The sequence below is a fragment of the Pithys albifrons genome, chromosome 7 (assembly GCF_047495875.1).
Source record: "Pithys albifrons albifrons isolate INPA30051 chromosome 7, PitAlb_v1, whole genome shotgun sequence".
Classification (NCBI taxonomy): domain Eukaryota; kingdom Metazoa; phylum Chordata; class Aves; order Passeriformes; family Thamnophilidae; genus Pithys; species Pithys albifrons.
Window position 1 is genome coordinate 26,028,205 of NC_092464.1, and position 23,206 is coordinate 26,051,410.

General features: G+C 53.7%; 2 protein-coding genes and 1 long non-coding RNA gene across 4 annotated transcripts in view; 2 read left to right on the plus strand and 1 right to left on the minus strand.

The window, feature by feature from the left end:
• Positions 1-6,415: 6,415 nt before the first annotated feature.
• DLX6 (distal-less homeobox 6) lies at positions 6,416-11,027 on the plus strand. Its single transcript, XM_071560103.1, has 3 exons — positions 6,416-7,060; positions 8,015-8,208; positions 9,966-11,027. Exons 1-3 carry the CDS (start codon positions 6,700-6,702, stop codon positions 10,215-10,217), a joined length of 807 nt encoding a protein of 268 aa, XP_071416204.1. The 5' UTR covers positions 6,416-6,699; the 3' UTR covers positions 10,218-11,027.
• Positions 11,028-17,434: 6,407 nt separating this feature from the next.
• The window catches only part of LOC139674067 (uncharacterized), a 34,905-nt gene continuing 29,133 nt past the window's right edge, over positions 17,435-23,206 (plus strand). For both annotated transcript variants that reach the window (XR_011698265.1, XR_011698264.1), the window contains exon 1: positions 17,435-17,565. This is a non-coding gene — a long non-coding RNA (uncharacterized lncRNA). The remainder of the gene's footprint in view (positions 17,566-23,206) is intronic.
• On the minus strand, positions 18,504-21,178 carry DLX5 (distal-less homeobox 5). Its single transcript, XM_071560838.1, has 3 exons — positions 20,713-21,178; positions 19,421-19,605; positions 18,504-19,198 (listed from the first exon to the last, which is right to left on the minus strand). The coding sequence occupies exons 1-3, from the start codon at positions 21,065-21,067 to the stop codon at positions 18,866-18,868; spliced, it is 873 nt and encodes a 290-aa protein (XP_071416939.1). The 5' UTR covers positions 21,068-21,178; the 3' UTR covers positions 18,504-18,865.

Here is a 23,206-nt window from a genome sequence, read left to right on the forward strand (position 1 = left end):
TGCACTAATCTCAACAAGGGAAATGCGTAGACATTTGAAGTGTACTAAAAATAAACGAAGGCGCAAGAGACTGAAGAGACAGGACACCTCGCTCGTTTGCCGTAATTAAAGCCTCTGCTTTCGCTCGCCGGAATCCGAGACTTTCCGAACGCAGCCGCGGTGACACGTTCCCCACGGGCGCCACCGGCACAGCACACGAGTGGCCGTGGTGAGCCGCGGCTGGGATCGGGAGGGCTTGGCGGAGCGCTTGGCTCGGGGGTGCGACTGGCCGCTACCGCAGGAGAAATTGCAGCCTCTCTGCTGACTTAAAAGAGCTTCGAATTTCCAGTTGCCTCTGAGCCCTTCCAGGATGAGCACTTAAGAGCTGTGGTGGGTTGGGGTTTTTGTTTTGTTATCTTTTTCTTTCTTTTTTTTTTTTATTTGGACTGCGCCTTCTTCCTCTGCCAGAATAAGGTTTTTTTATTTAATTGTTGTTGGTTTTTTTTCTTTCATTTGAAAAGAAAACAAAACAACGAAAGTCCTCGCTAAAACCAACATCTGCTTCAGCAGCACCCGGGCAGGAGGGGACGCCTGCCAAGTAAAAGCCTCACAGGCGGCGGTCTGCAAACATGAGGCTGCATTCGGGGAGGTCCTCTGACCCTCTGAGAGGAAGGTCCCCACAACGCCGCTGCCACGTAAGGTTCCCAGCAGAGGGGCGAAGGAAGTAAAGCCTCCAACTCAGACTCATTACGGGGATCACGTATGCCAAGGCTAGGCTCGCCGTATGGGCAGAGTGGGAGAGACCTGTTCCCGGGGGTTCAGTTAGGTCGGTGTGGGTGCACACCTGACCAGGTACGGGGAGAGGCGGGCGGCCAGGGCCTCCGCAGGGGGTTCCGTCCTCCAGCCGGGCAGCAACTCGCCTGAAACCTAATTGCATTTTAGAGCAGGTATACATCCCACACACACAGGGAAACAAGCAATGACAACAACACGACAAAACATTAACCAAACAAAAAGCCCCAATCTCCGACCCTCTGCAGAGCCACACATCGAATTAATCTGTCTGTAAGGTTTTAATTACAGCCAAGGCTTCGCTACAAATCTGTACAAGAGACAGTGGCTGATTCCCTGTGGATCTTTCCCCTTCCGACTTCTATTATTTTGACCCAACTACAGTATAAAGAGCGGCGTGTGTGATCCATCTGGAAGGTTGGACTGGGGTTTAACACCCACACCCACCCACCCACCCACCCCGGCCCCCCCGCCCCCCCCCCTCCCCCCGCCGCCGGCCTTCCTGCCACTTCCTTCACATTCGCGATATGGAAAATCATTGACGCCTGCCTGTCTGTTATAATGTTAGTGGGTTGAAATCCAGAGGAGCCTCCGCTCCATTCTCGCACTGGCAGCTCTTAAATTCCGCAGTCTCTCACTTCCAGCTTGAGGCAGCGACCTCCTTTTGCGGGTGCCTTTCCTTGCCACTCAGCTGCTATTAAGAGGATGGCAATATGACATACTGGCAGGAGAGGAGGGCATGTGTTTTGGGGTAAACAGGCTTGAAAGACCGGTGAAAAAAAATGCCATCGGCAGATGACATTTTGCGGTAGCTTCTGGGAGCTGTAAATAGAGCGGGCAGAGCTACCCTGCCAGGGCACATCGGCGTCGTGCGGCTGCGGAAACCAGCGGAGCGCCGGCGCACAGGGCGGGAGGCAGGTTTGGCTGCCGCCACAGCCACGGTGCAGTGGGGAAAGTCCTGCGCATCTGCGGAAGGAGCTTCTCCGCAAAAACGCATCTGGAGCGGATCGCCGCCAGCAGGAATATTCTCTGGCTTGCCGCTTCTCTCGAGGCTTTTCGCACACCGCTCTGATGGAGTGCTCTCCCTAGCACCTTGCTGCGTGGATTCCGCACTGTTGCTAAAAAACCCAGGAGACCCCGCACTAATCTTTGCCATCCCCCGCCCTCCCCCCTCCCCCAGCATTTCTCTGACACGGTAAAAAATTGTGTTTCACAATCCACTTCATGCACATGCGGGGGCTTCTCGCGGGAAAACACACACACAAATATAATTCCTGAAATAATTTTATCTCGCATCTTCACAGCTACTCTGGCCAGTGTGAGACAGAAAGCACTCTCCTGGACGCTGATGTGAACTGGGGAGAGGGTATATAATCCCAGAGCTGAGTCTTCAGCCCCTTCTGCGAGAGCATCTTGGAAGAGCCTCGCCTGAGGAGCGGTGTCAGCTATTCCACCCCTCCCTACAAATCAAAAAACAAACTAAACAACCCGAAAGAGGGACTGCACTTGCAAACACCACAGCAGGACTTCCCGGGAAGGAGTGGATGAGAAACAGAACGGGAATGTTTGTTTTCCCCAGTTGTTATTGTTGAGTGCATGAATGAATGAATGAATGAATGAATGAAAGAATGAATGAAACAGAAGGTGCTCGGAGGCACATAGGAAGCCTCTGACCACTTACATTAACTTCCTATTTCACCCTAAAAATAGAACTCCGTTTCCTGTTGTTCGTCAGCTCCTTCTAACTGTTGTGTCTGTTGTGGGACATCTTTCGACTCACAAATGTGACTCTAAACCACGCATGCACGCTTAGGCCTTTTGAAAGTGTTACCGCAAACATCATTAAAACGACGCGGTTTAGGGTGACACGGAAGACTGGACCCACGAAGCCACCGAGCCCTGGGACACAGGGAGCCCTGTGCGCAGTACTGCGCACTCGGCCCGTCAGCGGAGCTGGGGAGGACCGCAGCGAAGGCGAGGAGTGGACGCAGCGTTGGCCCCGAGGCTCTCAGCCAGTCCGGGCGTGCAGAGGCACTGGCCCCAAGCCCGCTAGAGGTGCAAAGGCCTCGTTGCTCTCCAGGCGAGAGAGGGTGACTTGCGGAGTGGGTTTCCTGGGAATATTAAACCTAGGAATGAGGCAGTCCAGGGACGCGCAGCCGGGACGCGACGGTACCCACGGTCTGGAGCCGATAGGGCGCGGAGCAATGCGCAGAACACGTCCCGATCGCTCTCGGCCGGGCCTGCAGCCTACTCCTCCGGGAGCTCGGGCTTGCCCGTGGAAAGAGCGGAGAAGCCAGGAAGGGGGGGGGGATATATCACATGCGGTGAATTCCTGCTTCCTTTTCCCAGGGAGGGGCGGGTGTTCACTGGAGGCGATGAGGGGGCTCCCGACTTAAGGCAGTCCTCAGCCATCCCCTAAGTCGCACCTTGCCGCATCCGGGCGGAATCCTGGCCCGCCCGGTCCCGCGCAAGTCCCAGGAAGCTCTGTTGAGGTAAGGAAGCTCCCCTTGTGGGCTCCCACCCCTCACTCGTGACTGCTGCCTGCTCACTTTCGAAGGCACTTCAAGGCGAGGGGACTAGGAGGTGTGGGGTACCCGTCCCCACCCCTTTTTCACGAGTCACCCACCCTGGAAAATGAGCACCCCACAGCTCCAGTGCGTCCAGAGCTATTGATTCAGGTCTAATTTCTTCAGAAAGAGGCCGGTGACGGAACTCGATTGCACGCAAGTCAGAGCCAGGGAGGACCGGTGCGCGGCAGTGCGGTTTCTCGGCGGGAGGGGACCTCCCAGGCACCCCCGCACCGCCTGCCATGCCCGGGTCCGGGGCCTGCCCGACCCTCGGAGACATATCCCTGCAGCTGTCGTCTCTACTAGGGCACGGCTCGGGTACTTATTGCCCCCTACCCCTCGACCACCAGTGGGCCTAATTAAATTGGGGAAAATTATCGGTGTGAGGGTAGACGGAGTCAACTGTCTTGACGACAAACAAGGACGTCTGAGCACCGCGGAGGAAGAGCAGCGCCGGGATTCCACCTCTTCCCTCCTACCGGCACCCACTGACGGCTGGGCTGGGTCTCCGCACCTCCGCGGCACCGCCGCTACCCCCGTCCCGCACCCGGAGCCGCCGCTTAACCCGCTCGCCCCACCGCAGCTCGTCCATCAGCTAGGCTGAGCGCGTGATGCATGTGTAACTCCATTTGCTGCCTATCGCAGGAAACAACTCCTTCAGACTATCCTTGCCTCTTCTTTTTGTCTGACTCAAACACCTTATTCCCCTCGCCAAGGCAACATATAGGTATTATTTCAAAGTGGCCCCTTCGCCTGCTCAACTTTCCCCCATTCCAAGGTTAGCATCCATTACGAGGCAGGAATTATTCCGAAACAGGAAAACAACGTGTTGCAAACACTCCCCAGCCTATTTTCTGACATCTTTTGTTATGCGTGCTCTTGCTGATGGAGAAAATGCTAGTATGTGCACCTGCGAAAAAAAAAAAAAACAACAAACTGCCTTCATGATGTTAACAGCAAGCTGGAGGGTAAAAAGCAATAAAACTGCCAATGTACCTGTTCCTATTGAGTACATTACCTACACCTATGAATAAAGAGTCTCAGTAGGAATTCTTTTCCTTGTCTTCCCCTTTCTCTATATTTTTATTCATTGTAGATTTGTAAACGCCTGGATCGGGTTACCCTTTCGCGTGTTAAAGTGGAACCCTTGTTAAAAGCCGGCGAACAAGGCAAGACACTTAAAAGTGCATTCAGAGTTACTGAACCGACTCCAGGGGCTCAAGAAGTGAAACAGCGACGAGAGGGTGGGTAAGGGGGCTCAGAACATCCCAGCCACACAGGAAAAAAGGCATACCTCCCCCATACCCCACTGAAACAAGCCATATGAACAACAAGCTCCGAGAGACCATGGGTTATGCCCTGCCAAGGATCGAGCATCTCTTCGCATCCCCCTTCCCTCTCTACACGTTCCACCCCGCCCCGCGGCATGCAATCAGGGGGCTCGCATCCTTCGGCTTCCCAGAGCTAATGACTTGGCAGTGGAGAAACAAAATAAAAAAAATAAAAAAAAAAAAAAAGAAGAAATAGAAATGAGGAGGAAAAGTCCCAGAAAGAAAAATTAAAAGCCTCTAAATATTTCCACAAGCGTTAAATATATATATATATCTGCAGAATCAGAAAACCAGTCCTCAGGGAATGTCGCAGTGAGAGGCTGTATCAGGACCTGAGATCGGTCTGGGGAAGTCACTGGGCTGCGCGGGGTTTTGGAAGCTGCAGCTGCTGGTGCCGATGTTGGTTTTCAAAGCCCGAAACCTCCAGCCTCGTTTCCCATCTACAGTAACTTTCGGATTTCTTTATGTATAGCTAGTTCCGCAGGGTCCTTCCTACCTCAGTCCTCTCCGGTGGGATCTGTCTCCAGAGTTCATGTTTAGCTGGACGCCAGGAGATTTAAGCGAGGGTAAGGGGGGAAAAAAGAGAGGAGGTCAGAGACAGAGGGGGGAGAGAGAAGAGAGAGAGAGAGATCCTTCGCCGTGCTGGAGCAAACTTAATGTCTTTCCCTAGTCCATCTTTGAAAGAGAAGTGGTAATACCACCTGGATGTTCAGATATAAATCCCCTTGCAAATAATAAATGGATTAATAATAACAAGGTATGAAGTTCTTTTTATAGAAAAAAGGAGAGAATTGAAACTAAATGCGGCAGTTAGACAACCATTTTGATAAGAGGATAATTGAGGCGACACTGGTGTATAATTAGAGGATAATTTATGCTATATCCACTTTTATTCCACCTCCCAAAATAAACCCAGTCCATAATCATTACAGGCAAATTGTTCTGAATTTTATAGCAGCAATTTGAACAAAGTACTGCAGTTAATCATGGGAGATTTTTGTGTATTCCTGATTAGAAGTCTAATTGCCTCCTTCCAGAAAGTAAAAATAACTGTAAAACGACTCTATTTTTATCATTAACAATGTTGACAATAAAATAAAATCAACTGGAATTGTAATCTAAAGACAAATTTAGGGCGCAGGCACTTTTTTTTTTCCTTGGGTCGTTTATATCCTAATCAAGCTTTTTGCCAAAACCGCCAACCGCACGTAGCCATTTGCATATATTTGAAAGCCATTACGGGAGCTGCTGCTGCTGCGTTCAGCGGGGGAAAATGCGCTGCGCGTCCCTTTGCTGCAGCGAAAATACCGCGCAAGGAGGCGGGGGGATGATGTGAGTTTGGAGAGGGTCATATAGTGGGGGAATGTTTGATTTGGGGGCAAGGGGGTAAAGGGGGATAGGAGTAGACGCTCCCCTTTTCTCCACCCGCGCGGGTGTGGAAACGCGCGCGGGTGGGGAAAAGCCTGGAGGGGGTGGGGGGCGGGCACGGGCAGCGCGCGCGCTGCCGGCTATGACGTCATGGGGCTGAGTGACCAATGAGGGAGGCGCTGCCCTCTGGAGACGAACCATTCGACTTGTGCGCGTCCCTGCCCTTCAAGTCGAAGCGCCGGAGCCCCAACTTTCCCGGCTCCCACCTTAAACTCCCCCCACACTCCACGCCCCCCCTCAAAAAAAAAAGCAACCAAACCCCCACCTCCCCACCCCACGCGTCGGGGGGATGAAGCAAAAGAGCGGCGCAAAAAAGCGGCGGGAGTAGCCCGCCCTCCCCCTTCACACACCCCGCACACCGCCCTCCCCTTCCTCCCCTCCCTCAGTGAACGAGGCCCCTCGCACAACGGCTCCTTGGAGAGGAGGGGGGGAAGGAAAAAAAAGGCGGAAAAGAAAAAAAAAAAGAAAAGAAATTAAATTAAATCACCGCCGCCTCTCCAGCGGTGCCGCGGCGGGTAAGGGGAGCGGTGGTGGCTGGGCAGAGAGGAGGCAGAGCGCGGGGGGCGAGACGGGGAGCGCCGCGCTCTCCCTCCCAAACTTTGATGATGACCATGACTACGATGGCTGACGGGCTGGACGCGCAAGACTCCTCCAAATCCGCCTTCATGGAGTTCGGGCAACAGCAGCCGCCGCCGCCGCAGCCGCCGCCGCCGCCCCACTCCCAGCAGAGCTCTCCGGCCATGGCCGGCGCCCACTACCCGCTGCACTGCCTGCACTCCGCCGCCGGCTCGCATCCGCACCACCAGCATCACCACCACAGTTCGCCCTACTCCGGCAGCGCCGGCTCCTACAACCACCGCTCTCTGGCCGCCTACCCCTACGTGAGCCACTCGCAGCATAGCCCTTACCTCCAGTCCTACCACAACAGCAGCGCGGCCAGCCAGACGCGGGCGGACGATGCAGGTGAGCCAGCACCGTTTGCCCATCCCGCTGCCAGTTTCTCGCCCCGCTCCCTCCATTCCCGGACCTCTCCTCGGCCCCCCCTCCCCGGGCACCTGCATAACGACCCCTGCCGTGCCGCCCGCTCCCGCTGAGGCAAGCACCGGCCCTGGTGCTCGGGGCGGCGGGGAAAGGAGGGGGGGGTTGGTCGTTTCCGCGGCCTCTGCGCGGGCCTACTGCTGCGGTACACGCCGGCGGCTGCTGGCGGTACCGCAGCGCTGCGCACCGGCGCCTTCCCCGCCCGGCCGGCGGCGAGGGGCTCCATCGGCGCTTCTTTGTTACAGCGCAACCGGCTTTAGGCAAAATTCCTGCTAACACCTGAGGAGTGAAAGTTTCCAGGCGAGCGGGTCGCATTCCGCTCGGGAGCCGTCTGATTTATGTTTTGGTTTGGGGTTTTTGTTTGGTTTTTTTTTTTTGTTTGCTTGTTTGTTTTGTTTGGGTTTTTTTTGTTTTGGGGTTGTTTTTTTTTTTCCAGGGAGCCGTATGTATCCATCCGGAGGGGCACTTCGCGGGGGCGGAAGGGAAAAGTATTGTTAAAAGTCTCGGACTGGTGATTCACTGACCACCAAACTGGCGACGCGAAGTCAATTAGCCGAGTAAAACCTGAATGGTCCTGGAACAAGGCTTCCCTTTGCAAAGCTAGCGCTGAGCATTAAATTTTTAAAAATATTATTATTTTCTGCTCCCCGGGGGCAAGGCAGCGTGCCCAGTATGCCCGGACAGCTGTTTTTTCTCCCAGTAGCTCCCAGGCAACAGCCTGTGCTGCACGCGCCTTAAGGAGACGGAGCCTGTGTGTACGCGATGGGGTTGAACAGACGTTGGGACAGGCTTCAGCGTTTTTAGGAGCCGTGGCAGCCAAAATACTCGCGTTTAATAGCTAAGGAAAGTGATGTTTCAGCTGTGTTGTTTTGCTTGCAGATCAGCAAAAAACCACAGTGATTGAAAACGGTGAAATCAGATTTAATGGAAAAGGGAAAAAGATTCGGAAGCCTCGAACCATTTACTCTAGTCTACAACTTCAGGCTTTAAATCATCGCTTTCAGCAGACTCAGTACCTGGCACTTCCAGAGAGAGCTGAACTGGCAGCTTCATTAGGACTTACCCAGACACAGGTAATTACTGGGAATCCCAAATCACTGAAATCCCGCTCGAGCAATAAAGGCCAAGCAAAGTATGATGCTCCTAAAACATTTTGGCCTCTGTTGGGAACAGTAGAAAACGTAACGCACACGGTCCCCATCCCTATGTCCTAGGACTTACCTAATGCGCAACAGAGACCGGGCCACCGCAAAAGGAGCAAAAAGCGCCTTTCCCTCAGCCGTCTGGCGAGCAAGCGCTCCCTTTTGATGACATACATAACATTTTAAAATTGCCTGAATTTTCGGATAATTCCAGCACCGAGATGCAATTGCCCAGCTGTGCAAAGAACAAAACAAAGGCTGGGCCTGAGGTAGAGCTAAAAGGAAAGCTGCCTGGTAGCAACGTATATAGGCACATGGGAAGCAGGAACGCGTTAGGAAATACCTGTAAAATCAATAGTTAATTCACCCTGGATGACTAACGCAAATGCAGTGGTTAGCCTTGGGCAAAGTGTACGGAAGGTGATAATAGATCTGAGGATCAAAGACAGCCGTGTACAAAATTATGGCAGGTTAAGCCATAGTTAAGTGTGGTTGGAGTAGCTGTGCCATTCTGCTAATTTAAACTTGAAAGACATATGAGGCATTACAGGCTTCCCAGGCAGAGGTTTGTGGAGAAGTGCACGGATAGATGGGATCAGTTCGGGTAAAATGCTATCGTGTGAATTTATGAGCTTAGCAAACAACTTCGGGATTTTATCATTGTCATTGGTAACAGTCGCTTCCAGCCAGCAATTTTTAAATACTCAGCAAACATTAATCAAGGGAATAGACCTGACGGTTTTGCAAATGGGATTTTACTATCCTTAGCATGCCTGCTCTGTCTCACTGCTGTCTCGCTTTCTCTCTCAAACGCATAGAGTTTATTTTAGTGACCCAATCCTGAGCATACAGATAGAGGAGTACCTCTGCCTAACCCCTAACATTATGTTTGCAAAGTTTGCCAGGTCAAATACACATAGAGGCTTTTGTTTACTTTGATTGATTAAAAAAAGTATGTTGTGTATATATATCTTATGTATATATAATTTCTATAACAATTCTGATCTGCCAGTGGGCCCGATCGTTGCACACCTTATCGAGTGCAGTTTCCAGTTCTGCTGGTTTAGGAGCAGGATAAGAGACAAAGCAATCCTGATACCCAGTTACTTGGAATGAAAGTAAAATTATTCTTTCTTTTAAAAAGTATTTTAAAATAAAGCCACAGTCCTGGTTCTATTGTGCCTCCTCCTCAGTCACATCAGAACGGACAACTTGATCTGATCGTGAGGATTTTGGATCCGTGATTTCTGTGTAAGATGCCCTTTGTCTATTGGTTCCTGTATCCTGGCACAAAATCATATGATTGCCCGCATTTGACAACAGTTTACCTGAATGATCAAATGACCTCCAAAATTCTGAATGAGGTGCTTAATCAGGAGACCTCAGAACATGTAGTCTATTTCAGCTCGAACAATCTGGCCTGCCCAAGGAAGACAACGTTCCAGATTAAAACCTGCATCCCTCTCACTTTCCAGCTCTCCTCTGCCTTCCCTGTTCTCTCCAGCTGCATCCAGAGCCCAAGAGCAGCCGCAGCTACCCTTCCTTCCTCTCTTCCCATCCCCAACTCCACACCCGACTGGCGTGTGCGCTCAAGACCTTCTCTAGAGCAGACCCACGGCCCCTGGATTCCCACTGCGGTGCCCTGGGCACTGACGGCAGCTTAATATCTGCTACGTTTTGGTTTACAGGTGAAGATCTGGTTTCAGAACAAGCGCTCCAAATTCAAGAAGCTGCTGAAGCAAGGCAGTAACCCCCACGAGAGCGACCCTCTGCCCGGCTCCGCTGCCCTCTCCCCTCGCTCTCCGGCTCTGCCTCCAGTCTGGGACGTTTCAGCCTCTGCCAAGGGAGTCAATATGCCTCCCAACAGCTACATGCCTGGCTATTCTCACTGGTATTCTTCTCCACATCAAGACACAATGCAGAGACCACAAATGATGTGAACTGTCCAAGAGAAATAATCTCCCAAGAACGCCTCGTCTCGACATGGCAAGAAGTTCCCCTGCTTTGTCAAGCCGTGCCAGCTAACAGGCTCTGTGTGAACTTGTAGATGCGGCAAAGAGACAGAGTGGCTTTTTTTTTTTCCAGTAACCTCAGCGATTGATCTTGAGCAGAAAGACACAATTTTCATTCTGGCGCACAGAAGACACTTCTCTTTAGGATATTTTCCTTTGGACTCCAAGGCACCAGCCTTTTTCTCTGTGGAGTATACGTCAAAACAAACTTTTTACAGACCTTGCCCACAAGAACCTGCATCTACCATGGCAGCCGTTTTTACTTGTTTAATGAGCTAAAGACATTACATGATGAAAGAGACTAGTCAAAGCTCCTTCATTTTTATTCACCAAATTCGGACTGGGGAAAGGATTAAAAGAGAGAAGAAGAAATTTTAAAAATGGGGAAAAAAAGGAGAACTGGTTGAAAACTGAAAATGTACTGTAAGATTAGAACACTACCACGAAGCAAAACCTGCATGCTTTCTCAAAATGCAATGGGCTGCCGCTCAGAAGAAACCACCGTCTCTCACGCGAAGAGCCCCCTCAGCCTCACAGACCCGCACCCGCACACAGCCGGTCAGGCTCCCGGAGACGAGTAGGAAAGACAGAGCGAAGGATTCGCGGCCAGACTCGCCGCCGCGGGCTGGGAAAGGAAGGTTCAGCGCTGCTCGGCGGCAGCCTCACCCACTGAGCGAGAGGGACCTTTCCCCGAGCAACCTTTCTGTATATATTGTTGAATTTTAGTTGTACATATAATTTGTATGGTTTTGTCTTCTTTCATATATAGAGTAAAAGCCACAAAACGCCCGCCTGGCTCATATTTCTCTACACCTTAGCGGATCCCTATCTCCCCCGAGCTGCCCCCCCACCCCGCCCCCCCCGTTCAACCCGGGCAGCAGGACCCTGTGCCCCGCTTGCCTGTGCACACAGACAGCCCGACCAAAGCATATATCTGCGAGCAAAGAAAGAAAAGCTGAAGTGGGGGAGGGGAGAGGTAGCTGGTGGTTTGGTTGGTTTTAAGGTTACGACTTAAAGGCAGGAGACACGGAGTCCACAATGATGCGCCTAGAAGAAATTCCTAATCATCCGACCATTTCTGCTGCTATTTCACTGCTCCGCTGTTCAGCAGGGCTGAGCTTTCTCGCCGAGGCAAAGCTTAGAGCCCTGTCTTCCTAAAGGTTGGAGACTCCGAATTATTAAGAAAGAAGGCGCCCTCCTTTGTTTTTAAAGTGCAGACAATGCAAGCTGAGGAATGTTTTGCAAAGCCCTGAGAGGTGCCCAGGCATATAACATGCTGTCCAGCCAGCTCCAGCCGCACCAGCTTGTGGAAAGCACAGCAACTACTGACAATGAAAAGCCCTTTCCTCATCCAAGCTGGGTACCCCATACTGCGAGAATTAATGGCTAGAGACCTGGGCATCCTTCAAATTATGAACCTTAAAACCACTGAGCCATTTATCAGAAGTCAATAGAGATCCTCAGAGTGCTCCATATAATGACAGCTACATACAGTCGTGCAAAAGGACAGTCACTATAATTAGACACAAAGCAAAGACTACTTACCAAGATACCAGTTTTTTGGGGGGTGTTTTTTTGTTTTGTTTTTTTTTAGCAACTTCCACGCTCAGTCAGTCTTCAGAGTGGTTTAAAACCGATCAGTCTTGTCATTTTCTACTATTCGTATTGTTACATTAGGAAAAATGTTTTCTTTTCTTTTTTTCCCCTTCCCACTGTGAAACTTTGGGTTCAGAGCTCCCCAGGATCAATTCTGAACAAAGCCTCCAGCTGCAGTGCCATCCAATTTGAAGCAGACATTGGGGACAATTTAAGGTTTTTATCCACAAGAAGGTTTTTTTCCATTCTCTTAAATGCAGCCATAATTAGAGTAATTTTTCATGTAGCCCGCTGATTACAGCGTTTTTACCGTCAAAGATAATTACCTGTAATTTTCTTCCACTTTTAATACTAAAAAGCCATCTTTATTTAGATTCAGGAACAGGAAAGGCGAAACAAAAGAGGAAAATTATTCTGTTATTCATACACAAATTGCAGAGACGTAGGGCCTAAAATTGAAAATTAACCAAAATTATAATGCTGAAAAGAATGGAAGAGGCTTCAGAAGTACAGCTGGTAGTGGGGCTCACTGAATTATTCAAATGACACTGAAGAGAAAGCTACCATACATTTAAACCAACAGCATTGTGTGCATCTTTCAGAAAACCCCACTTCGCCCACCCCCAAGCTGGCCCCCGTGCGGGCTAGCCCTCGCCCCTCAGAAGGGCGGTGGATGCCCTGGTAAGCGAGTCCCACAGCCCGGGGAGCCCGGCCCAGCCGAGTCCAGCCCGACGGGTCCCGGCCCCCATGGCCCTCGCAGACGCCTTAACCCTTTCGCTGCATCCGCCCAGCCGGGACCGGCGGCAGGCAGTCCGCCCATTGGGGCGGGGGAGAGGGGCGTTCGCTGCTTCTCGTGGGCTTGAGGGGGGCTCGTCCTCGCCTGCACGCCGCGCGTGTGTGCCAGTGCGGAAACCCTCCGGTGCGTCGTGTCCTCCTTCCCCACGAGAGATTTCTCACATAGGCTTATAAAAAGCCCAGAAAACAAGCAAGGAAGCGAACAAATAAACAATAATAATAATAAAAAGCCCCATTAGCTTGGTAGCGTGGGAGAAGGTGAGAGAGGCAGGCCTTCCCGGGAGCGGGGTGGGAGCGAATGGCAGCAGCGGCTCCCACTCGCGCGGCAGACGCCCCGGGAGACTCGTGAAACAGCGTCATCTATGGATGCAGCAGTGGCAGCTCCCCATGCCAGTGCCAAACCTGCCGCCGCCGAGCTGCCAGCTCCGGCTCCGCCACCATCCGCCCGCCGACGGGCTCTGCCGCCCCGGGGCCGCGGGGCGGGAGCCGCGGAAATGCGCGCTGCCGCCGCGCCGCGGGTACGGGCGGACGGCTCTGGCCCCGGGCTCGCAGTTTCTTCGCCGGCCGCCAAGTTCCGCGCTTCCCCTCCGGCAACCCGGCGCGGCCCCCACATCATCCCTGCCCCTCGCCGCCCGCCGCCCGCTGCAGCACCGCGGGTAAAGAGGGCGCGTAAATGTTGGGGTCCGGCCCGGTGAGGGAAAACACCGGAGCCAGAGTGACAACGAAACTGGGAGAACGAATAAAGACGGAGCATGCCTGGACGGGCAAGGTGCAGAGCAGTCACAAACCAGCCACAAACCCAGCCGAGCCCCAAAACTTACCCCTGTGAAAATCTGCTAAGCAAGGATCGGGATCTAGAAATGTATACTGAACAGAAGCAGTGGAGAATATTTTTCTGAGTCTCAGGGCAGAAGCTCTTTCTCTATATTCTTGGTTGAGTGAGCACATCCAGGTGTGAAATTGTTTGCACACCCCAGCACCTCTTATATTGCCAGCAAAATTAGCTGTTATTACTGTCACTGTTTAGTGATGGTTAGCTTGATAAAAAAAACCTGCTGTAATCAAGACCTGGCGCATCTTTGCAAATTACAGATAATTGTAAACGTCCAGATTATGATAATAGCATCCTAATCCAAGCTGCAATATAATTATTACAGAGTGTTACATCTGAAACTGTCCAGTAGGGCTAATTCAGCCATTATTTAGACCCTATTTTTGCACTGCAAATGGGTTGCTGAGTTGAAAATGTACGATTGTAATTTCACGGGGCACTCAATGAGTAATGGTATAGGGAGAGAAAAATACAAAAGTGAAATGTGAACAGTAGCGATCAAATCAAACTCTGAAGGACAAAAGACTGTTTGATTCATAGGGAATGAGAAGAGCGGGAATTAAGAAACCAGCAAATCAGTGGTCTGCAGCATTACGTGTCCAAATCTCAACGAGTGCGAGCCTGATCTGCAGTCAGGGGCTGATGCATCGGCTCCCGCCTTGCATCAGTCCACCTCTTGGCTCAGCTTTTCCCGGCAGACTCCCCGGCACCCGAAGGATCCTCATGCTCTCCACTCATGCCCAAAAGCTGGTTCGCCATCGACGTGTGCCTCCTCTTAGATGACTGAACGTCACTTTCCGGCAAGAAGCCTTGGGAGACTCGGAATCGGGTGGAGGAGAATGCGGAATGCGGGATGCCGAGGCCAGGCACTCTTCGAGGCGGGCTGTGGAGCCCGAGGCCTTCTGCGCTCCCATGCACCCGCTGGACTAGTCTTCAGGGGTCCTTAGGGAAATTAGCACAGAACTGACTCAATTGTAATTAATTAATCCAAAGAGCCTGGCTAACAGGACTACCTGCAGCTAGCGAGGTTAACTCACTGGGTTAGTTTGCTTTCGACTCTGATTAACTTCTATTAATCCTGGACACGAAATATACAAACCCGCTTTATTTTTAATGGACTAAATCATCAAAGGTCCCCGGAAGGTCCCCACAGGATTCGGATGCAGGGAAGCAGCTCCAGGGGCTGGCCCCGTGGGCAGGAGGGCTGCCTGCCCCGGCCCTTGCTGGCCTCCTCGGGCAGCAGACGCAGGTGGCAGCCCGCAGTCTTCCTCCGTGCCCTTTTCTCCATGCGAATTAATAAAAACAAGGCGAAGAAAGGAGAACTCAGAGGATACTGCCAGCCAAAAGCCCTATAAAATGCGTTATGTGGTGTGTATAGAGGAGACTGTAAAGATCTCCTGAAATGGAGGGCCAGCTCCGCAGTCAGGCAGATGATACCTCTGCAGAGCACGGAGCCAGTCAGGATCCGGCCCGGCGAAGCTTCTATAAAGCTCAGGCTGAGGTTTAGATAGCCTCTCCGGGAGTGCCAAGGGGCAGGCGGCAGCGGGAGGGGAGCGGGAAGTCATGCGCAGACTACTGTTCTCCAAGTGCTCCTTTCGTCGCAGGTTCTGGCCGGGGCCGGCTCCCCGGGTCCTAACCTGAAGGGTAAGAAGGCGGCAAAGGAGCTGGGAAAATTTCCCGCGACCTTGGAGGTCGTGTCTGTGGAAGGTGTTCTCACAAACAGCCGGGGCGTGGATGAATGTCGGGAATTACCGGGTCTGTATTGTAGGCAGATAAACCATTGCTTATCCTCCCAAAATCACATGTAAATAGACGCACCACCGAACAAAACGCAGAAACATTTAATTGATGCAATACAGATTCTACCTGAAAAAGAGAGAGAACGGGAGGCTTAATGTAAACTCCCCGTTTCCTTTTTCACGGCTCTTGTCTGACCTATAAAACAGGTTATTCCGTTACTGCAGGCTATCGCTCAAATGACTGAAAGCAGAAGAGGGGGTTCCCAACACTCTCCCCCCCCCCCCACCCCGCCCCGATTTTCCTGAAGCAATAGATCTCCTTTCCGTAATCCACAACCGAAACACCTAGAGTCTGTCAGTCGCAAAATTGCGTGGCAGAAATCTTTAATCGATGCCACATGTGGGATGCACTCTGGGGACACAGCGCTGCTGGCGGCGGAGCGGGCAGAGGGCGGAGGCCCGCGCAGGCAGCGCGGCCGCGGGGTAGCGAATGCACCGGGGAGGATCGAGGGAAGCAAGAGGGCGACAGGAACGCCTGACGAGTGGGCTGCCCTGCCGCGGTGACAGGTTGGAGGGGGTGGTTTTTCTTTCCCCGGGGAGAAGCGGGAGGGAAACCGAAGGCACTTGGCGAGGAGGCAGCCCTTGCCGGCTGGAGGCACTGCCCGTCGGGCAGTGCGGGAATGCCTGGGCATGGACAGCGAGGGCTCTTTGGTGGAAACGGGAAGGTGCTCTACCCGCATCCGTAGGTGCGGCTGGCCGGCAGCGTGTGTGTCTGGGTGTGGGTGTTGTTGGTGCGCGCCCCAGCTGGGGTCGGTCTGCTGTGTGTGTGATGAGAGCCCCAGGAGTGCATACAGTATCTGGAGCTCTCGATCTGGGGCAGCGGCCACTGCAGGCTGCACTATGTGTGTGTGTGTGTGTGTCTGTGTGTCTGCGCGTCTGTGTGTCTGTATGTGTCTGTGTGTCAGGCCCTGTGGCTCGGCCCTGGAGCCGCTCGGCACCCACAGGAATGTGGCTCCTCTCGGCTCCTCGAGCTGTCCCGGCTTCACATGGAAGTGGCCGCCAGGAAAACAGAAGGGAGGGGAAGAGAGCAGAGGGGCAGGGGAAAAGCCCCGAGCCAGCAATCCGGCGAGCCCAAACCCAATATTAGACAAAGGACAGTTCATCTCATCCCTTTTCCGCGGAGGCAAGGGGGGAGGCATGGACAAACTAGGTTTCCTCCGGCCGTCACCAGGAGTCCAGGGCGTGCACGCAGGCGGGGAGAGGCGCCGGCATGTGCCTGCCTGCGTGTGCGGGGACGAGGGGGTCAGGACCATCTCCATGGGCTATCACTGAGGGACAGGTAGCCGTAGACCCCGAGTGTTCACTGGGGCCGTCACCACGGCGACATAGACCCACAGTGAGAGTATTTTTTATCCTGTCCCGGGGAGGGATGCCAGGCTTTCCCCGATCTGCCCAACACCATCCCGATCTGGGAGGAGGGGAAATTAAGCAGGGAGAGGGACTGGCACGGAAACCGAGTGGAGCTGACTCGTAGAGGTGAGCGGTGCCAGAACCCAGTCCAGCGGTGGCTGTGCGAATTTGCATCCCTGCCTGGCATTCTTCCTTGCCGGCATCCCGCCTTCCCCGATCTGTTCCTGCGCTGTCCGCCCGGGCCCTCCTGGTCCCGGCAGATGACCATAACCAAACAGCTCCGAGGCAGCTCCTCAAAGAAAAGAGTGGGTGGACCGACCTGGGAAATTGACTTCCACCTCTTATGTCCAAGTCTTTCTGCAAAGGGAAGTGACCATGGAGGGGAGTGGGGGTGGGGAGAATCTCTTACTGTAGTTTGAGTGCTTGTCCAGAGGTAAAGGAGGAAAAGAACGGAAGAAAATGAAACGCTCAAGATTTTTATTTTTTTTTCATGGGATAGAAGTTAGCAGAAGAAAGAAAACCCCGATCTTTTCATCAGCCCCAAAATCGCGGAATGTCCCTGATACCTTGCGAGTGAAATGAGCAGTAACTGGTCCCAGAACCACTGGAGACACGGGGAGTGGCAGTGCCTGCCCGGCAGCGGGCAGGGGGTGGGCAGCCGGCGGCGGGCTGCGCCGCCCTGGCTCTGACACCCCCGCACCGTCCCTGACGTGCATGGAGCACAACCGAACAAACTGGTCTATTGTACTGCAAGACATTTACCAACCCCCAAACCTGTTACAAAACAGCAACCCTGGGCTTCTTTCTTGGGGGAGAAAACTACTCACACACTCACTCACACGCATAAAACATGGCAGGCAGGAGCAGAGGGAGAAGAAAGGAGGGGGAGGAAGACTGGAGACAGGTAAGTGCGCCCCAGGGCAGGAGCGTGCCTTTTCAGGCCTTGCCTTCCCCCCCGCCGGCACTCTCCCCGCCAGGTTCGGCTGCCAGGCGGGCGTCTTTTATGCCGGGGATCCTTCGAGCGATGTCTTTGGCACGATCGTTGCTGTCGTCGTACCTCGCACGGCCGTCAGTTACCGCTCTCTGCTAGAATGGGGGCTGCCCGCGGGAACGTGCACCGCCGTGGGGGCTCCGCGGGCCAGGGTTTCTGCTGGGAGAGGGGTCCACGCTCCGTGAGAGTGATCCACGTCAGTGGACAGCGCTACGGCCACCCTGCCAAAGCCGTGCCTCCAGCACAGCACAACGCTAGCGACGGCTGTGCTGCACGGGGTTTTTTTCCCTGAAAAGTGTAGGCAGAGAAAAAACAAAAGTAATAAAAGTACCTCTGCAACGTCCCTCCTTCAGCCGCAGCTGCCGCAGACTTTTGCCAGGAGCGAGGGGAGCGGGGCCCTCATTTTATCCTTTTCTGATATTTAGCGGCTCCCTTTGACGGAAACGTAATTTGTATAATTAGCCGAGCGCACACTGGCGACTGATGGGCCGTGGAGTGTGCAGCTCTCGACGCTAATTGCTCTCAGAAAAGGATTCGGGCAGCTTAAGACGAGAGACTTGCTTTCTAGCATCCGGTTGGGCAGCTTACCCTTCAGTTCAAATCACTAAGGTGAGATAAGGTGTATGCGGTCTTGCCGGAGCTCCTTTTCCAGCGGGGAGAGAGCACTACTGGCCTTCGGCTCGTCTGTGGGGACCTGCAGGAGCCATATCCAGCCAGTATGCCCGGGCTGCAGTGGCACTGCACGGCACTGGAACCGAACGTGAACTTCAGCTCTCAATCTCTCTTTCTGCAAGCAAATTACCATTGTATTTTTTCCTCTTATTAATAGAAGAAGAGGTAATTTAGAAACGTTTATCGTGGTCGAAATAATTTTATTTTATTCAGAATATACAGTTTAATTCCTCTATCTACAATTATTTACAGAGTTAAAATAACATTGAAAAAAGTCTCTGGAAAAGTTGAGGTCATAGATTCAAGGCACCATTGATAGTGTCCACAGATGAGCCAAAAAATGTCCGTATTGTATAAAAAAGGATTTTCGTTGAAATGCAATAAGTTACATGCACAAGCTTTACACATTTTAATCTTTTTGTTTCTTTTCCCTTTTAAAAATTCCCCATATGCATTCCTTTTGTTATTATTCCTTAACAGTAAAACACAGGAGTCCAAGGAAAAACAAAAATAATTAAAAAATAAAATAATAAGAGTAAGACTAATAAATTGTCCCAGAGGCGAGCGCTAACGGATGCTGTAGGGAGCCGTGGGGTTGGAGGTGGGAGTTGATGGAGTTGGCAGTGGGATACCAGGAAGTGGAGTTCTCCAGGTAGCTGGATGCAGGGGACGGGTTGGAGTTTGGAGGGTGAGCGTGAGCGTGGGCATGGTGGCTGAGGGAGCGGGATGAGCCCTGAGGTTCCCAAACCGCAGGTGACTGTGGAGAGTTGCAGGCCATGGGGTCGCTGGAGCTGGGGCTGTGCTCCGGAGGCATCTCCCCGTTTTTCATGATCTTCTTGATCTTGGATCTTTTATTCTGAAACCAGATTTTCACCTGGAAGAGGGGCGGGAGGAGAGAAGAAGAGGGGAAAGTGGGAGTCGGGAGGGGAAGAGACAATTAATGCCCGGTTGGCAGCCGGTGGTGCTTCGCCGTTACGGGGGAACCCGTTCCCTGCCGCCCTCCCGCCCCTCCGCGGGGGCTGATCCAGCCCTTCCCGCCGCGCCGGAGTGAACCGGGGGTTTCTGCGATCCACGGGGGCCGAGCCTCTCCCGGTACCTGTGTCTGCGTGAGTCCCAGGGAGGCGGCCAGCTCAGCCCTCTCGGGCAGGGCGAGGTACTGGGTCTTCTGAAACCTCCTCTGTAACGCCGCCAGCTGAAAGCTGGAATAAATAGTCCGGGGTTTGCGCACTTTCTTTGGTTTGCCGTTCACCATCCGCACCTCGGGCTCCGCCACCTCCTTCTCTGCACGGGCGCAAGGGCGGGAGAGAGACACAGACGCAGACGTTAAGGCGCGGGACAGGCTCCTCTCCGCGCCGCGCTGCCTGCGCCGGCGGCGGCGGCATCCTGTCCGCGGGCCGGGCCGGGCCGGGCAGCGGCGCCTGCCCGACGGGCCCCTGCGGCTCCCCTCGGGGCTCCAGCGCCGGGCGGCGGCCGCGCGCAGCCTCCGCCGGCTCCTCGCGGTGAGACGGGTGGGCCCCGCTTGCTCCGCGCCAGGCCTTGGCCACCTCTGGCCTTCCCCCGCCTCCCGCTCCCATCCCGAGCATCCTGCCGGGCGCGCAGCGCGGCGCGGGCGAGCGGGGCGTGCGCGGTCGTCGGGGGCTTTAGGTGCCCTGCTGGGAAGAGCGCTGCCCGGAGAAGGGACAGACCCAAAGCATCTACCCCGCACGACCGCACCTTCCCCCCGCCGCCGCCGGCGTGTCCCCAAGCGCCGCCGAGACCACACTCTTCCCGGCCAAGCCCCAGCTTCCTGGCTTCGCCACAGGATTGCTTTTTCCCCCCCTCCCTGTCCCCTTCTTTTCCTTTTTTGTTTTTCTTTTTCTTTTTTTTTTTTGGTTTGTTTTTTTTTCCCTACAGCAAGTTAGGAAAAGTTCTGGTAAAGAACTCCCGGTTTCGCAGCCCCGCCACGGCTGGGCTCCCCGCCTCCCATACTCCTCCCCCGCCCCTCCAGCACCGGGGGAAGGAAACTTTCTTCAACACCGCGAACCTGAGTTTGAGACTCGCAACAAGGCTGGGCTATTTTCTCCCTCTTCTTGAAAGGGGAAGGAGGAGGCCCCGTGGGGGTCCGAGAACAGCTGATAAGAGTTTGCTGTCTTAAAGTACTGGTCCTAGGATTTGTGTTTTAGATCGTGTGGGCTGGCAAAAAAAAAAAAGTAGACCAGCTCTCCACCTTTTTTTTTTTTAATTCTTCCCTCCCTCCCCCCGCCTCATTTATATATATTTAGTTCTCCCTCTGGTTCAGGAAAAGGCGCATCTCCGCCGTCCCTGAGTCAGGGATCTGCAGGGATGCGCTCTCCCAGTCTTCCCAACGCCGCGGGAGCTCCCCGCACACTCCCGGCCCCCTGCCCTCACCTGGCTGGCTGGAGGAGCTCTGAACGCGGTTGTAAGCGCCGCTGTACTGGTGGTAGGGGCTGGCGTAGCTGTAGTCTGCATAGGCTTTGGCAGGGTAGTTCCCGGCAGATCCGTTCATGCCATGGTACTGATACTGGTAGGGGTTGAGCGCTTTGCCGTAGGAAGCCGAGGTAGGCGAGCAGTAGCCGTGCGGGGCTCCCCCCGCCGGGCTGTAGTAGTCGGAATCCGTAGCCGAGGACTCGGGTAAAGTGGGAGATTCCTGGGACGGGTGGTGCATGGCTGCAGCCGTCTGGAAAGGAGCCTGGAAGTCGCCGGATCTTATGTTGGGGACCCTTCTGTCAAATACTCCTGTCATAGCTCGGAGCCGGCGGCGGGTTGGGGCTGGCGGCGGAGCTGCTCAGGTCTAGGCAGACATGTCTGGGGGAGGAGGCTGCGGCGCGGTGTCTGTCTCCGGCAGACTGCTGGCTGGGGCGCAGCATAGGCTTGGTTAAATCCTTAATTGCGCTCTTACGCACAGCAGGGTGGATCGGGTTCCATTGGCCAGAGCAATCGGGAGCAGCGACACCCTAACTCGTCCAACTAGTTTAGCACAACAAAGCTTCGGCTTAAAAAAAAAAAGTCCCATTCAAGCTCTTTTAAAGTGAATTCCAGCAGCAATCTCCGAGCCGGAGCGTCGCGATTGGGAGGTTTCTGGCTCCCCCCACCCCTGCAGCCAGCGAGGGGTCTCGGCCAGCCCCAACGCTCTGCAGCCCGGTGCCCCGGCAACTCTACCCGCCGCGCCCCGGGGAAGGGCTGCAGCTACGCCGCTCGGATTTGCCATCCGGTCCCCCTTGGCTATGTTAATGGCTTGGGGGCAACGCACCGTGCGCTTCTGGTTCCCAGTTTCTGATCTGGTGACGATAAACATTAGCGTCTGACTGGGCTGCTTAACTCGGATCGTCCTCCCTCGCAGGGGGAACGCCGACCGGGACCGCCGCACTAAATACAGCAAAGCCTATTATCCCCCAAATATCGCGAATTTTAGTTACATCATTTGCTGCATTTCCAAGACCCTTGCACGACCCGAAACCAGGCGGGAGACTCTCAGCATGACGGCCTGCCGTGGGAATGTGGGGGAGCTGCTGGTGGCACCATACGGCCTAAGGGCACCCACCTCGTGGATTTTGCGAAAGGCAACCTGCCCGTGGCCCGATGTCGGTGGGTGAAGAGCCCCCGACACCTTTCCCAGCGCCAGCGCCCCTCCAGGTGCTCCTGTGACCGCTGGGTCCCACACATGCCTGTTCCTCACTGCCCCATGGCGATGCTCACCATCTGGTTCGGCTATGGCACAGGGTCACAAGTCCCTCAGGAAGGGAACTCAAATCATCCTTACACGTGGGCAGAACCAGTGTGAGGCCGCCGTGGAGCTTCTCCACTTGAAGGCCGTCGCAAGAGCCCAGTTTCCGGGTGACAGGCCCCAAGAAGTGATTGGTACTGTGCAGGGATGTCCCCTCCACAGCAACCTGGCCAGCAGCACCCTCCTTCAGTTGTACCCGGTTTTCTGCGCCCATCTACGCACCCAGGTCCCAGGCAATGGACTCCGTGGCTCGGCCGGGGAGAGCCATGGGCCGATGATGTCCATCCCTGGTGATTTTACAGCAGTGTTGAAAAAAAAAGGATCAAATTTTACTAGACACTAAGGAAAACAAATAAAAGGCTGTTTTCAGTGACCCGGAGTTGTAGATTTTTCTGAAGTTGTTTACTCTCCAGATTTAGCCTATTTGCTCACCGAAGATCTCCCAACCAGCTGAGTAACACTTGTAACACCGTGCATGTTGTACTTGAACTTATTGTTTGCTTTGGAAATGTCCACAGCTCATATAAAATCACATTAAACAAATCTCTAAGCATTTCATTATATGAATGACTTACTTAAATCCATTGCAAATATCTCTATCCCCCCGTCTCAATTTTTTTTCCTAAGGGGACGAACTGGAGAGGGATATATGTTTATACCTGGGGAGGGGAGAAGTAAGTTTATTAAAGCTCCCAGTTTGCATCCAGTTGGAAGGGACGGTAGAGATTTTTAGGAGAGAAGAGGGGGAGGGGGTGGAAAAGGCCCATTTGTGTCATAAATTCCAGGGCACTGCATTTCAACACGTCCGGGCAGGAAGGTGCCGGCTGAAGGGAGAAAACGGGAGAGGAGTTGGTCGCCGGTCTTCCACCCAGGCCCGGTAGCTCCGGAGCCGGGGCGCGTCCCGGCCAAGCCGTCCCGACCAGCTGCTTGTGCCGTTCATCGGGGAAATCTGGTTCAGTTTCCTGCAGCAGAGAAAGTTTGCTCTTGTTTTATTCAGGGGCAAGGCAGGGGATAAAAAAAAGTTTCGATACTAAAGGGGAAAAAAAAAGGCATAAACCCACCAGATCCAACTGCAAACCCCCCAAGCTGATTTCTTTCCGAAGACATCCGTCGCCCCTGCAGTCCGTGCGAGGATTACCGGGCGGAGGGCACACAAAT